Raw genomic sequence first — 13,748 nt, 5'->3', positions numbered from 1 at the left:
TGAGGGACAAGTCAATTGGGAGGTAAGTTTGAATGCAGACAAACTGGAGGAAGTGAAGTGAGTCATACGGTGGTAGAGGGGGCGAAAGTTCTGGGAGCATTGAAGAATGTGTGGAAGTCGAGAACATTATTTTGGAAAGCAAAAATTGGTATGTTTGAAGGAATAGTGGTTCCAACAATGTTATATGGTTGCGAGGCGTGGGCTATGGATAGAGTTGTGTGGAGGAGGGTGGATGTGATGGAAATGAGATGTTTGAGGACAATATGTGGTGTGAGGTGGTTTGATCGAGTAAGTAATAATAGGGTAAGAGAGATGTGTGGTAATAAAAAGTGTGTGGTTGAGAGAGCAGAAGAGGGTGTTTTGAAATGGTTTGGTCACATGGAGAGAATGAGTGGGGAAAGATTGACCAAGAGGATATATGTGTCAGAGGAGGAGGGAACGAGGAGAAGTGGGAGACCAAATTGGAGGTGGAAAGATGGAGTGAAAAGACTTTGAGTGATCGGGGCCTGAACATGCAGGAGGGTGAAAGGCGTGCAAGGAATACAGTGAATTGGAACGATGTGGTATACCGGGGTTGAGGTGCTGTCAATGGATTAAAGCAGGGCATGTGAAGCATCTGGGGTAAACCATGGAAAGTTCTGTGGGGCCTGGATGTGGAAAGGGAGCTGTGGTTCCGGTGCATTATTACATGACAGCTAGAGACTGAGTGTGAACGAATGGGGCCTTTTTTGTGTTTTCCTAGCGCTACCTCGCACACATGAGGGGGGAGGGTGTTGTTATTCTATGTGTGGCAGGGTGGCGATGGGAATGAATAAAGGCAGACAGTATGAATTATGTACATGGGTATATATGTATATGTCTGTGTGTGTATAGATATATATGTATACAATGAGATGTATAGGTATGTATATGTGCTGTGTGAGGACGTGTATGTATATACATGTGTATGTGGGTGGATTGGGCCATTCTTTTGTCTGTTTCCTTGCGCTACCTCGCTAACGTGGGAGACAGCAACAATGCAAAATAAAATAAATAAATAAATAATATTAATAATGAGTTTGAAGGAAGAGAAACTAGAGAAAATTAGATGATGCAACTTTTTAAACTGATGCTGTCAGTATTCACTATTTCATCACAGCTTACTCTATTTGTCCACTTTAATGTGATAAAAGTACTTCTTTACATCTTCGCTTACAACTTTTTTTCTTAAAATCACATTCAGGCCCCTGGCTGATCAACTTTTGCATCTACAGAAGAACTGTTTACTGGCAGCAATGTCAAAATGGTTCAGAAGCTTAACTGTTACTCTCTTTTCCATTACAGGTAAATTTACAGCCATTAACCTCTCCATGTAATTCAGCTTCCCTATTTCAAATACCATCTTTGTTTTCCTCTACTGTATCTTCTTTGTTTAGCTCTTTGTGCTTCTTTAAATGCAGTGACCAAACTTGAAAAACATATCCTAACAACACTATGGGCATGCATGAGTAAGTCTATGTATGAGTGTGTGATGAAAATTCACATTCTTGAAACAGTAATTAGAAAAAAAAAAAAAATCAAAAGATAAAAAACTAACCTGTTTGATACCTTTCCTGGTAATCTTTGCCATGTTGTTCATGTCACCATCAAAAAGATTGTTTACACTGCACTGCATATGGTACCATACATTCTGTACCTTTTCAGCAGGAGTAGCCCCTGGTACTTCAGTGAGGATGTACTTTAGAGTTTCTGGTAACTCTGTGATGGTACCATTCACCAGTGACATGAGAAATAAAAGGATCTTGGAAAGCCTTACCACATTCTGTTGATTAATATATAAATTTGTTAAATAATAAAAATCAAGTAATAAAACATTCACTATGTCTAACCAATCTCACAACTACAAAGCTTTTTGTGTCACATATTTGTATGGTCCCTTTTTAAAGTCTGGGTCTCCAGTCACAGACAAAAGTGCACATCAACATCAGGTCCTCACTGAAATATAATGAAGGATATAGGGGGGAAGAAAGTTTCAAAGCATCAAAGTGTACAAAAAGAAACAGTTATCAAAATAGTCCCCTCTTGAGTTTTCAAAGCATCAAAGTGCACAAAAAGAAACAGTTATCAAAATAGTCCCCTCTTAAGTTACCAATCGCCACACAGTAATCATATGATGCAGCAGACTGCCAAGTATTATGTGGCCAAGCAAATGGTGGGGTAACACAATCAGCCAGCTCTCTGAAGCAAAATCCAAAGTGGGAAAGTGAATCAAAATTGCAGCGTAGGACAAGTGGGTCAAGTTGAGAAGATTTAACATGGAGGAGTTCATTAGTTGAGCTGCTTATACTCTACTTGATGAAGACAAAAGGACAGATCGAAAAAGGTTTAGAATGCTCAGGGCCTAAACATATAGGAGGGTGTAAGGCATGCAAAATATAGAGTAAATTGGAGCAATGCGGTAAACAAAGGGCACTGTGCTTTCAATGGACTGAACAGGGCAAATGGAGTGGTCAGGGAAAACAACAGAGGGTTAATGGGACTTGGTTGTGGTACAGTGCTGTGGTTCCAATGCAGTGCATATGACAGTAAGAGGGTGGATGCGAGTGACAGGCCATTTCTTTGTTTGTGGTGTTTCCTCACTACCATGGGAAATAGTGAATAGCAAAGAAGGAAAAAAAAAAGGATAAATGGAGGTGTTACAAGACTCTATCTGCAAGTTACCTTCAAGAGTTATGTCACCGTCACAGGATAGAGAGCAGTACAGTCCAGTACCTTCATTTATGGGATTCCATCATTTCCCTGCCTTTGCAAGTAGTGCAGCCTCAAACCAGCAAAATGCCATAAATAATATCCTGAAGTCTATGTCAATTACAATACATTTTCATTTATATATTCATTTTGCTTTGTCGCTGTCTCCCACGTTAGCGAGGTAGCGCAAGGAAACAGACGAAAGAATGGCCCAACCCACCCACATACACATGTATATACATACACGTCCACACACGCAAATATACATACCTATACATCTCAACGTATGCATATATATACACACACAGACATATACATATATACACATGTACATAATTCATACTGTCTGCCTTTATTCATTCCCATCGCCACCTTGCTACACATGAAATAACAACACCCTCCCCCCTCATGTGTGCGAGTTAGTGCTAGGAAAAGACAAAAAAGGCCCCATTCGCTCACACTCAGTCTCCAGCTGTCATGTAATAATGCATCAAAACCACAGCTCCCTTTCCACATCCAGGCCCCACACAACTTTCCATGGTTCACCCGACGCTTCACATGCCCTGGTTCAATCCACTGACAGCATGTCGACCCCGGTATACCACATCATTCCAATTCACTCTATTCCTTGCACGCCTTTCACCCTCCTGCATGTTCAGGCCCCGGTCACTCAAAATATTTTTCACTCCATCTTTCCACCTCCAATTTGGTCTTCCACTTCTCCTCGTTCCCTCCACCTCTGACACGTATATCCTCTTGGTTAATCTTTCCTCACTCATTCTCTCCATGTGACCAAACCATTTCAACACACCCTCTTCTGCTCTCTCAACCACACTCTTTTTATTACCACACATCTCTCTTACCCTATTATTACTTACTCGATCAAACCACCTCACACCACATATTGTCCTCAAACATCTCATTTCCATCACATCCACCCTCCTCCACACAACTCTATCCATAGCCCACGCCTCGCAACCATACAACATTGTTGGTACCACTATTCCTTCAAACATACCCATTTTTGCTTTCCGAGATAAAGTTCTCGACTTCCACACATTCTTCAAGGCTCCCAGAACTTTCGCCCCCTCCCCCACCCTATGATTCACTTCCGCTTCCATGGTTCCATCCGCTGCCAAATCCACTCCCAGATATCTAAAAACTTCACTTCCTCCAGTTTTTCTCCATTCACACTTACCTCCCAATTGACTTGACCCTCAACCCTACTGTACCTAATAACCTTGCTCTTATTCACATTTACTCTTAACTTTCTTCTTTCACACACTTTACCAAACTCAGTCACCAGCTTCTGCAGTTTCTCACATGAATCAGCCACCAGCGCTGTATCATCAGCGAACAACAACTGACTCACTTCCCAAGCTCTCTCATCCACAACAGATTGCATACTTGCCCCTCTTTCCAAAACTCTTGCATTCACCTCCCTAACAACCCCATCCATAAACAAATCAAACAACTATGGAGACATCACACACTCCTGCCGCAAACCTACATTCACTGAGAACCAATCACTTTCCTCTCTTCCTACACGTACACATGCCTTGCATCCTTGATAAAAACTGTTCACTGCTTCTGACAACTTGCCTCCCACACCATATATTCTTAATACCTTCCACAGACAATCTCTATCAACTCTATCATATGCCTTCTCCAGATCCATAAATGCTACATACAAATCCATATACATATACATTCTTTCATACTATTCGCCATTTCCCGCATCAGCGAGGTAGCGTACATATACGTATACATATCATATTACAGTGCAGTTTGAAAAACATGGTCATTGTTCATTTGTTCCTGTTGCTACATTGCTAAAACAGGTAAAGCAACAAGAGATATAAAAATATGAATGATACTTGGATAATCCAAGACAGCTGTAGTACATTCATAAATGATTTAGTTTTCTTTACCTTCAGAAGCACACTAGTTTCATGTTCTACAATTATACCATCCTGTTTACCACATGGACGGTACTTTGGAGGTATGACTAATATCGTCTTCAGGAAGAACATATCAGTAGGATACTCCAGCTTAGATGATGATAGTATAGGGTATAAGCACTTCAGCAAGTCTTTCTCTACCATCCAACACTTTTGCATGATAATTTGAGCCTGTAGGGAGTCATCAAAGATGTATCACATTAACAGGTAAAGCTTTCTATGCTATGCTTAAACAGGTGTTGCAAAAACTAATAACATATTTTCCCAACACAAATCCCAATAAAGTATTGCAGTTTAACAGAAATAATAACATCAGCAACCACTCAACACATTATGTAAGCCCAACTTTTCACTCACTGCTGATAATACTGCTGCTATCAATACAAAGACCCAAAAACATCAAGGTTCCTGACCTTGCAATGGAGGCATATCATTACTAACAAACCCAAGTGTAATAATTCAATTCATCTATAAACCATTGAAGTGTAAAAACATGGCCCGAGACACTATCATTCGCTAAACCTATGATGCTATTTTCAAATAAAAACATTAGTAGTCAAAACTATAATTTTCTTCTTCAATGCAATTTTCACTATTTGTTACAAGGGAGAATTCATCCAGTGATTCTAGTTCATTTATATCATGCTGAGGTTAAGATGATATCACTTATCAAAGTGTCAAGTCTTGTATATGCCTACTATCGGCTGATTCCCGGGATTGGTGTCAATCTACTGGCGGCCAATCTCCTTCAGTGTATTTCAACCTACCTGGTTCTGTACAAAACGTTTGCAGCAGAACTTGCTCTGGGATAGGCATTACAATACTACTTCCAATTCATTCTACCATCACAGAACAAATAATCTAGGAAAATATTTAAAACAAAATACAAGTATGAAATATCAAAAAATATCACAATGAACAGTACATAAAAACATGAGCTATTTCATACAATTCATTTAACTAATTCTATAACCCTAGGACCCCTTCACTGAATATATTACACAACTCAAGCTACAAAGAGATTTTGTAGAGCATACTTGGTTAGATGTGATGTAGGACTGATCATCCATCACAACACTAGATGATTCATCTTTTTCCTGTTTCTCTTCATCTTCTTCCTGTTTCTCTTCATCTCTGGTTTTCTTTGTCTTGGAGTCTACATAGGAAAGTTTCATAAAACGTGAATTTTGAAAAGAAATTTTCATCCTCGTCTTCTGGCAGAACATACATCTCAATTTACCAGAAGATCTTTTAAAGAATTTTTGAATGAGCTGTATTTGGATAGCCTTGATGTTTGATGTTGAGGTCTCAGGGCAACATCCACCATCTGTAAATCAAAGATTAAAAAAAAATATCATTAATTAACAAAACCTAATTCTAACATTTTTTTTCTGAAACTAAATAAAGTAACAATGGAAGTAAGGGGAGTGGGGGAGGAATGGGATGTATTTAGGGAATCAGTGATGGATTGCGCAAAAGATGCTTGTGGCATGAGAAGAGTGGGAGGTGGGTTGATTAGAAAGGGTAGTGAGTGGTGGGATGAAGAAGTAAGAGTATTAGTGAAAGAGAAGAGAGAGGCATTTGGACGATTTTTGCAGGGAAAAAATGCAGTAGAGTGGGAGACGTATAAAAGAAAGAGACAGGAGGTCAAGAGAAAGGGGCAAGAGGTGAAAAAAAGGGCAAATGAGAGTTGGGGTGAGAGAGTATCATTAAATTTTAGGGAGAATAAAAAGATGTTCTGGAAGGAGGTAAATAAAGTGTGTAAGACAAGGGAGCAAATGGGAACTTCAGTGAAGGGCGCAAATGGGGAGGTGATAACAAGTAGTGGTGATGTGAGAAGGAGATGGAGTGAGTATTTTGAAGGTTTGTTGAATGTGTTTGATGATAGAGTGGCAGATATAGGGTGTTTTGGTCGAGGTGGTGTGCAAAGTGAGAGGGTTAGGGAAAATGATTTGGTAAACAGAGAAGAGGTAGTAAAAGCTTTGCGGAAGATGAAAGCCGGCAAGGCAGCAGGTTTGGATGGTATTGCAGTGGAATTTATTAAAAAAGGGGGTGACTGTATTGTTGACTGGTTGGTAAGGTTATTTAATGTATGTATGACTCATGGTGAGGTGCCTGAGGATTGGCGGAATGCGTGCATAGTGCCATTGTACAAAGGCAAAGGGGATAAGAGTGAGTGCTCAAATTACAGAGGTATAAGTTTGTTGAGTATTCCTGGTAAATTATATGGGAGGGTATTGATTGAGAGGGTGAAAGCATGTACAGAGCATCAGATTGGGGAAGAGCAGTGTGGTTTCAGAAGTGGTAGAGTTTGTGTGGATCAGGTGTTTGCTTTGAAGAATGTATGTGAGAAATACTTAGAAAAGCAAATGGATTTGTATGTAGCATTTATGGATCTGGAGAAGGCATATGATAGAGTTGATAGAGATGCTCTGTGGAAGGTATTAAGAATATATGGTGTGGGAGGCAAGTTGTTAGAAGCAGTGAAAAGTTTTTATCGAGGATGTAAGGCATGTGTACGTGTAGGAAGAGAGGAAAGTGATTGGTTCTCAGTGAATGTAGGTTTGCGGCAGGGGTGTGTGATGTCTCCATGGATGTTTAATTTGTTTATGGATGGGGTTGTTAGGGAGGTGAATGCAAGAGTTTTGGAAAGAGGGGCAAGTATGAAGTCTGTTGGGGATGAGAGAGCTTGGGAAGTGAGTCAGTTGTTGTTCGCTGATGATACAGCGCTGGTGGCTGATTCATGTGAGAAACTGCAGAAGCTGGTGACTGAGTTTGGTAAAGTGTGTGAAAGAAGAAAGTTAAGAGTAAATGTGAATAAGAGCAAGGTTATTAGGTACAGTAGGGTTGAGGGTCAAGTCAATTGGGAGGTGAGTTTGAATGGAGAAAAACTGGAGGAAGTGAAGTGTTTTAGATATCTGGGAGTGGATCTGGCAGCGGATGGAACCATGGAAGCAGAAGTGGATCATAGGGTGGGGGAGGGGGCAAAAATTCTGGGAGCCTTGAAGAATGTGTGGAAGTCGAGAACATTATCTCGGAAAGCAAAAATGAGTATGTTTGAAGGAATAGTGGTTCCAACAATGTTGTATGGTTGCGAGGCGTGGGCTATGGATAGAGTTGTGCGCAGGAGGATGGATGTGCTGGAAATGAGATGTTTGAGGACAATGTGTGGTGTGAGGTGGTTTGATCGAGTAAGTAACGTAAGGGTAAGAGAGATGTGTGGAAATAAAAAGAGCGTGGTTGAGAGAGCAGAAGAGGGTGTTTTGAAATGGTTTGGGCACATGGAGAGAATGAGTGAGGAAAGATTGACCAAGAGGATATATGTGTCAGAGGTGGAGGGAACGAGGAGAAGAGGGAGACCAAATTGGAGGTGGAAAGATGGTGTGAAAAAGATTTTGTGTGATCGGGGCCTGAACATGCAGGAGGGTGAAAGGAGGGCAAGGAATAGAGTGAATTGGAGCGATGTGGTATACCGGGGTTGACGTGCTGTCAGTGGATTAAATCGGGGCATGTGAAGCGTCTGGGGTAAACCATGGAAAGCTGTGTAGGTATGTATATTTTGCGTGTGTGGATGTATGTATATACATGTGTATGGGGGTGGGTTGGGCCATTTCTTTCGTCTGTTTCCTTGCGCTACCTCGCAAACGCAGGAGACAGCAACAAAGTACAATAAAATAAATAAAATACTTCAAGCTAGAATTCTGAGTAAGCACACAAGTACACAAGTTATGGAGAACAAAGAAAACATATAATTTTATTGTACATGGTACTTCATAGTTACCTTTAATCAAATCACTGTAATATCTTTTTAGTGTTTTTTCAAGTCTTTGCATAATATGGGTCTTATTGAAGTCCTTTTCAGTCCCTTTGATGTCTCTGTCATTTGTCCCTGTTGATACCTTTAAAAGAGAAGACAAAATTAATAACAGAGCACAATCACAATCTATGCAAAGTAATGAATATCAGAACAATCCTTGAGCAGAGTACCATCTATTCTAAGCAAAGTAACTAAAATTTCTGAATTATAATCAAATGTTTCTTGGTGTTGATACAGGAACATAAGCCTCCAGTAGATATTCACTTCTGTAGATATATCACTGCCCTCTGTAGATCTCTATCACTGCCCTCTGAAGATCTCTATCACTACCCTCTGTAGGTCTCTGTCACTGCCATCTGTAAAACTCTATCACTGCCCTCTGTGGATCTCTATCACTGCCCTCTGTGGATCTCTATCAATGCCCTCTGTAGAATTCTATCATTGCCCTTTATAGATCCCTATCATTGCTGTCTGGATCTCTATGTTCATCACCCATAAATAAGAAATACAATGAACTCAACATACCTCTCTTTATATTTCCCTTAGATATTTGCTATACATTTCCTACATATAAATTCTATCCCAAATATAAAAATAGGTATGCCAAATCATCACCATAACACTGGAATCAAACAACCAAGGTTCACTTCAACTTCCATATCATTAGAAGGCTGGCAGTATTATTCAATAAGGTATCAAAGTCCTATCCTAAACAAACACTTCTCTTCAGGCAGTATCTAAAGGTATTTCATTTCCAACACAGCCACCTTCCTCCTTTCTTTTGCATTTAGGGCCAAAGAATCAACCAATAAAACTTCGTTGGGATCACTGTGCCATCAAAGATACTCTTTATCCTCACTGATGGCAATCTCTCCCACTAACTCCTCAGTGCACCCAGAAGCTCTATGTAGCTCCTTTCCCTCCATACAGGTATTCAGCACCCATACAACCTTCTCCCATACTCCATTCAAGAACTAGCCTTGGAACAGTGGCAGGAAATTTCAATTTGTAAACATATGGGTGGAGGGGTTACACAGGCACTGCATATATGAAGAAAGATTGACTTGAAGGGTTAAAGAAGAAAGAATACAAGTAATGGAAGGTGAGTAAAAGGGATAGGACCTGAGGAATGAAAATCTTCCCCTTCTCTATCATTACTTTTTGAAAGTAGAAACAAAAGAACCCAAACAAGGATATCAACTCAAAGGTTTAGTCTAAACTCTACCCTGCAATGGTGGATTAAATCAAGCTGGATACTATAAAAATGAAAAGAACACAATTAGGGATCAGTGACTAAATACAGTATACAAATATAAAAACTTTTAGGATGAACTGACCTCAGTTGTCTCCTTCTTGGTTGATATCGTCTTTGATATTATATCTGTCAGATCTAAGGCTTGTTGACCATACCCCTCACGAAGGAGTTTCATTTGGTATCTAAACCCCAATGCTTGAGGTTCTGAAAATGTACTTCACTATACACATCCAATTCTAAATCAAAATATAAAAGGCCACCTCCAAAATATATCACATTCCTTTCCCATTTGACTGTTCCTGATGCTACCTCACTAGTGTGGGAAACAGCAAACAAGAACAAAAAAAAGAAGTGCTCATCCTCCTGAAAGGCTCAGGCTGGGTTAGCTGAGTGAACTAGGGTGTCTGAATGTGCTAGAATGTAAAAAGGAAGAAAAAAAGACAGACAAATAGTGTCTTTGGGGAGAGAGACCTGGCTCTGAGTGAAATAAAGCTCAAGGGGAAGTGGGTAGCATGGCTTGGGAATATCTTTGGGGTAAAGCCTGGGGTTGGTGTGAAAGTGAGAACAAAGAGGAGTTTTGGGAATGCGTGAAAGAGCATAGGTGACTGATGATGAGAAAGAAAATGAAAGTGGATTACGAGAGATGAGTGACTGTTAGTGTACATGCACCTGGTAAAGAGATAAATAAGGAAGAGAGGAAAGAGTTCTGGGAATAGCTGAGTGAGCAGATCAAGAATGTTGCTAAGAAGGAACAAGTAAAACTGATAAGTGATTTAAAAGGAAGAGTGGGTGATGTGACTACTGAAGGTATAATCAGAAGGTTGTGAACTGGAAAATAACTGATGATCTAGAGAACCCAGTAAAAAAAAGAAAAAGGGGGGGGGGGGGGGGGGAAATATGTAAGAGTGTGCAGCCGTGTGTGGTGGATGGGTGGGCTAATGGTAAGCAGGCATTACACAGTATGTAATAACTGGCATGCTGAATCTTGTAGAAAACTTTTGGAAAAGAGGAAATGATAGGGGAGGGAAGAAGGGGATGAAAGTAAGCAAACTTGAAAAGGAGGGTTGTGTGAGATCGGGTGAAGAATGGTAAATGGTGAAAGTATATATTATTAGGGGAAAAGGTTAGGAATGGGAGGAATTTCAGGAAGCAGTGCTTACAGGTGTGAGAGATGTATGTGGCATGCACATTCTACAAGGTGGCATGTGGTTGTGTTAAAAAGAGTAGTGAGTGTTGGGATAAGGATTAAGCTGTTAATGAATAGAAAAGTGATATCTGAATGGAACTAGGGTGAGAGATTAAGAGATGTACAAGAGAAGGTGGCAGGTCAGGGGGATGGTGCAGGGACTGAAAAAGGGGCAAATGAAAGCTGGTATGAGAAAGTACATTACCAGCAAACTTCAGGGTGAATCAGGAAATGGTCAGAAAGAAGGTGAATAGTGTGAGGAGAACAAACAGGAACAAAAAAGGGAAAAACAGAAGGGGAAGAGGTAACAGGCAAAGAACAGATGAACAGAAGATGGTATTTAGAAGGGCTGCTGAATACACATTAGGTGACAGGGTGACAGATGTAAAGTGGTGGACTATGGAAGTGTGCAAAGCAAAAGAGGCATGGAAAGAGTTTTGTTGAAAAGGGAAGAGGCAACGAATGCCCTGTGAAAAACGAAGTGTGGCAAAGCAGCTATAGTGGATGGGACTACAACAGAAATTCTCAAGAGAGAGAATGACAGTGGTACTGACTGGTTAGCTGTAATATTCATGGAAATATGACAAGCTTTAGTTCTGGCCATCTGAGTTCCTTCCTCCTTACACGGTCCATGTAAAATAGCAGAATATACTGAATTTAAAGTGAAAACATCACATGCTCATGTTATACAGTACTTTGCATATATTATACATATATTCCTGAGTCCACAGGATCTTGGACAATCGCATGTTTACCGAATGGCGTCCTAGCTTCGTCTCTTCGATGTATATAAACTGACTGTTACATTTATCTCTTGTGTTTCCACTGATGATGTGATTATTACACAAAAGTGCACTTAGGAACTTATCGTGTTTCATTTTCCCCGTGGACTCATAGGAATATCTTGATCACGTGCAAAACTGTGATCCTTTCCAACACTATACAAACATATATATATCATATCCCTGGGGATAGGGGAGAAAGAATACTTCCCACGTATTCCCTGCGTGTCGTAGAAGGTGGCTAAAAGGGGAAGGGAGCGGGGGGGCTGGAAATCCTCCCCTCCCATTTCTTTTTAATTTTCTAAAAGAAGGAACAGAGAAGCGGGCCACATGAGGATATTCCCTCAAGGGCCCAGTCCTCTGTTCTTAACGCTACCTCCCTAATGCGGGAAATGGCGAATAGTATTAAAGAAAAGAAAAATATATATCATATTACATCTTTCTTTCTTTTAAACTATTCGCCATTTCCCGCATTAGCGAGGTAGCGTTAAGAACAGAGGACTGGGCCTTTTTTGGAATATCCTCACCTGGCCCCCTCTGTTCCTTCTTTTGGAAAAAAAAAAGAGAGGGGAGGATTTCCAGCCCCCGGCTCCCTCCCCTTTTAGTCGCCTTCTACGACACGCAGGGAATACGTGGGAGGTATTCTTAATCCCCTATCCCCAGGGATAATCATATTATATATGTATATTATATACTTTGTCGCTGTCTCCCATGCTAGCGAGGTAGTGCAAGGAAACAAACAAAAGAATGGCCCAACCCACCTACATACACATGTATATACATAAACGTCCACACACGCACATATACATACCTATACATCTCAACGTATACATATATATATATATATACACACAGACATATACATATATACACATGTATATAATTCATACTGTCTGCCCTTATTCATTCCTGTCACCACCCTACCACACATGAAATGAAAACCCCCTCTCCATGCATGTGCACGAGGTAGCACTAGGAAAAGACAACAAAGGCCCCATTCGTTCACACTCAGTCTCTAGCTTTCATGTATAATGGACCAAAACCACAGCTCTCTTTCCACATCCAGGCCCCACAAAACTTTCCATGGTTTACCCCAGACACTTCACATGCCCTGGTTCAATCCATTGACAGCACGTCGACCCCGGTATACCACATCGTTCCAATTCACTCTATTCCTTGCACACCTTTCACCCTCCTGCATGTTCAGGCCCTGATCGCTCAAAATCTTTTTCACTCCATCTTTCCACCTCCAATTTGGTCTCCCCCTTCTCCTCGTTCCCTCCACCTGTGACACATATATCCTCTGTCAATCTTTCCTCACTCATTCTCTCCATGCAACCAAACCACTTCAAAACACCCTCTTCTGCTCTCTCAACCACACTCTTTTTGTTACCACACATCTCTGGTACCCTTTCATTACTTACTTGATCAAACCATCTCACACCAAATATTGTCCTTAAACATCTCATCTCTAGCACATCCACCCTCCTCCACACAACTCTATCTATAGCCCATGCCTCGCAACCATATAACATTGTTGGAACCACTATTCCTTCAAACATACCCATTTTGCTTTCCAATGTAAAGTTCTCGACTTCTACACATTTTTCAACGCTCCCCAAACTTTCACACCCTCCCCCCACCCAATGATTCACTTCCACTTCCATGGTTCCATCCGCTGCTAAATCCACACCCAGATATCTAAAACACTTCACTTCCTCCAGTTTTTCTCCATTCAGACTTACCTCCCAATTAACTTGTCCCTCAACCCTACTGTACCTAATAACCTTGTCCTTATTCACATTTACTCTCAGCTTTCTTCTTTCACACACTTTACCAGTTTCTCACACGAATCAGCCACCAGCGCTGTATCATGAGCGAACAACAACTGACTCGCTTCCCAAGCTCTCTCATCTGCAACAGACTGCATACTTGCCCCTCTTTCCAAAACTCTTGCATTCACCTCCCTAACAACCCTATCCATAAACAAATTAAACAACCATGGAGACATCACACACCC

General features: G+C 40.8%; 1 protein-coding gene across 2 annotated transcripts in view; it reads right to left on the bottom strand.

Moving 5' to 3' along the window:
* Polr1A (RNA polymerase I subunit RpI1) overlaps positions 1-13,748 on the bottom strand; it is a 141,828-nt gene that overhangs the window by 63,698 nt on the left and 64,382 nt on the right. For both annotated transcript variants that reach the window (XM_071691759.1, XM_071691760.1), the window contains 5 exons: positions 9,843-9,964; positions 8,470-8,587; positions 5,726-6,015; positions 4,659-4,859; positions 1,577-1,801 (listed from right to left, as the gene is read on the bottom strand). In XM_071691759.1, coding sequence (XP_071547860.1) covers positions 1,577-1,801; positions 4,659-4,859; positions 5,726-6,015; positions 8,470-8,587; positions 9,843-9,964 — 956 coding nt within the window. The remainder of the gene's footprint in view (positions 1-1,576; positions 1,802-4,658; positions 4,860-5,725; positions 6,016-8,469; positions 8,588-9,842; positions 9,965-13,748) is intronic.

This window comes from Panulirus ornatus, chromosome 51 (genome assembly GCF_036320965.1).
Source record: "Panulirus ornatus isolate Po-2019 chromosome 51, ASM3632096v1, whole genome shotgun sequence".
Lineage (NCBI taxonomy): Eukaryota > Metazoa > Arthropoda > Malacostraca > Decapoda > Palinuridae > Panulirus > Panulirus ornatus.
Note: the sequence above shows the minus strand (reverse complement) of the source record. Positions and strands in the feature narration are given on the sequence as shown.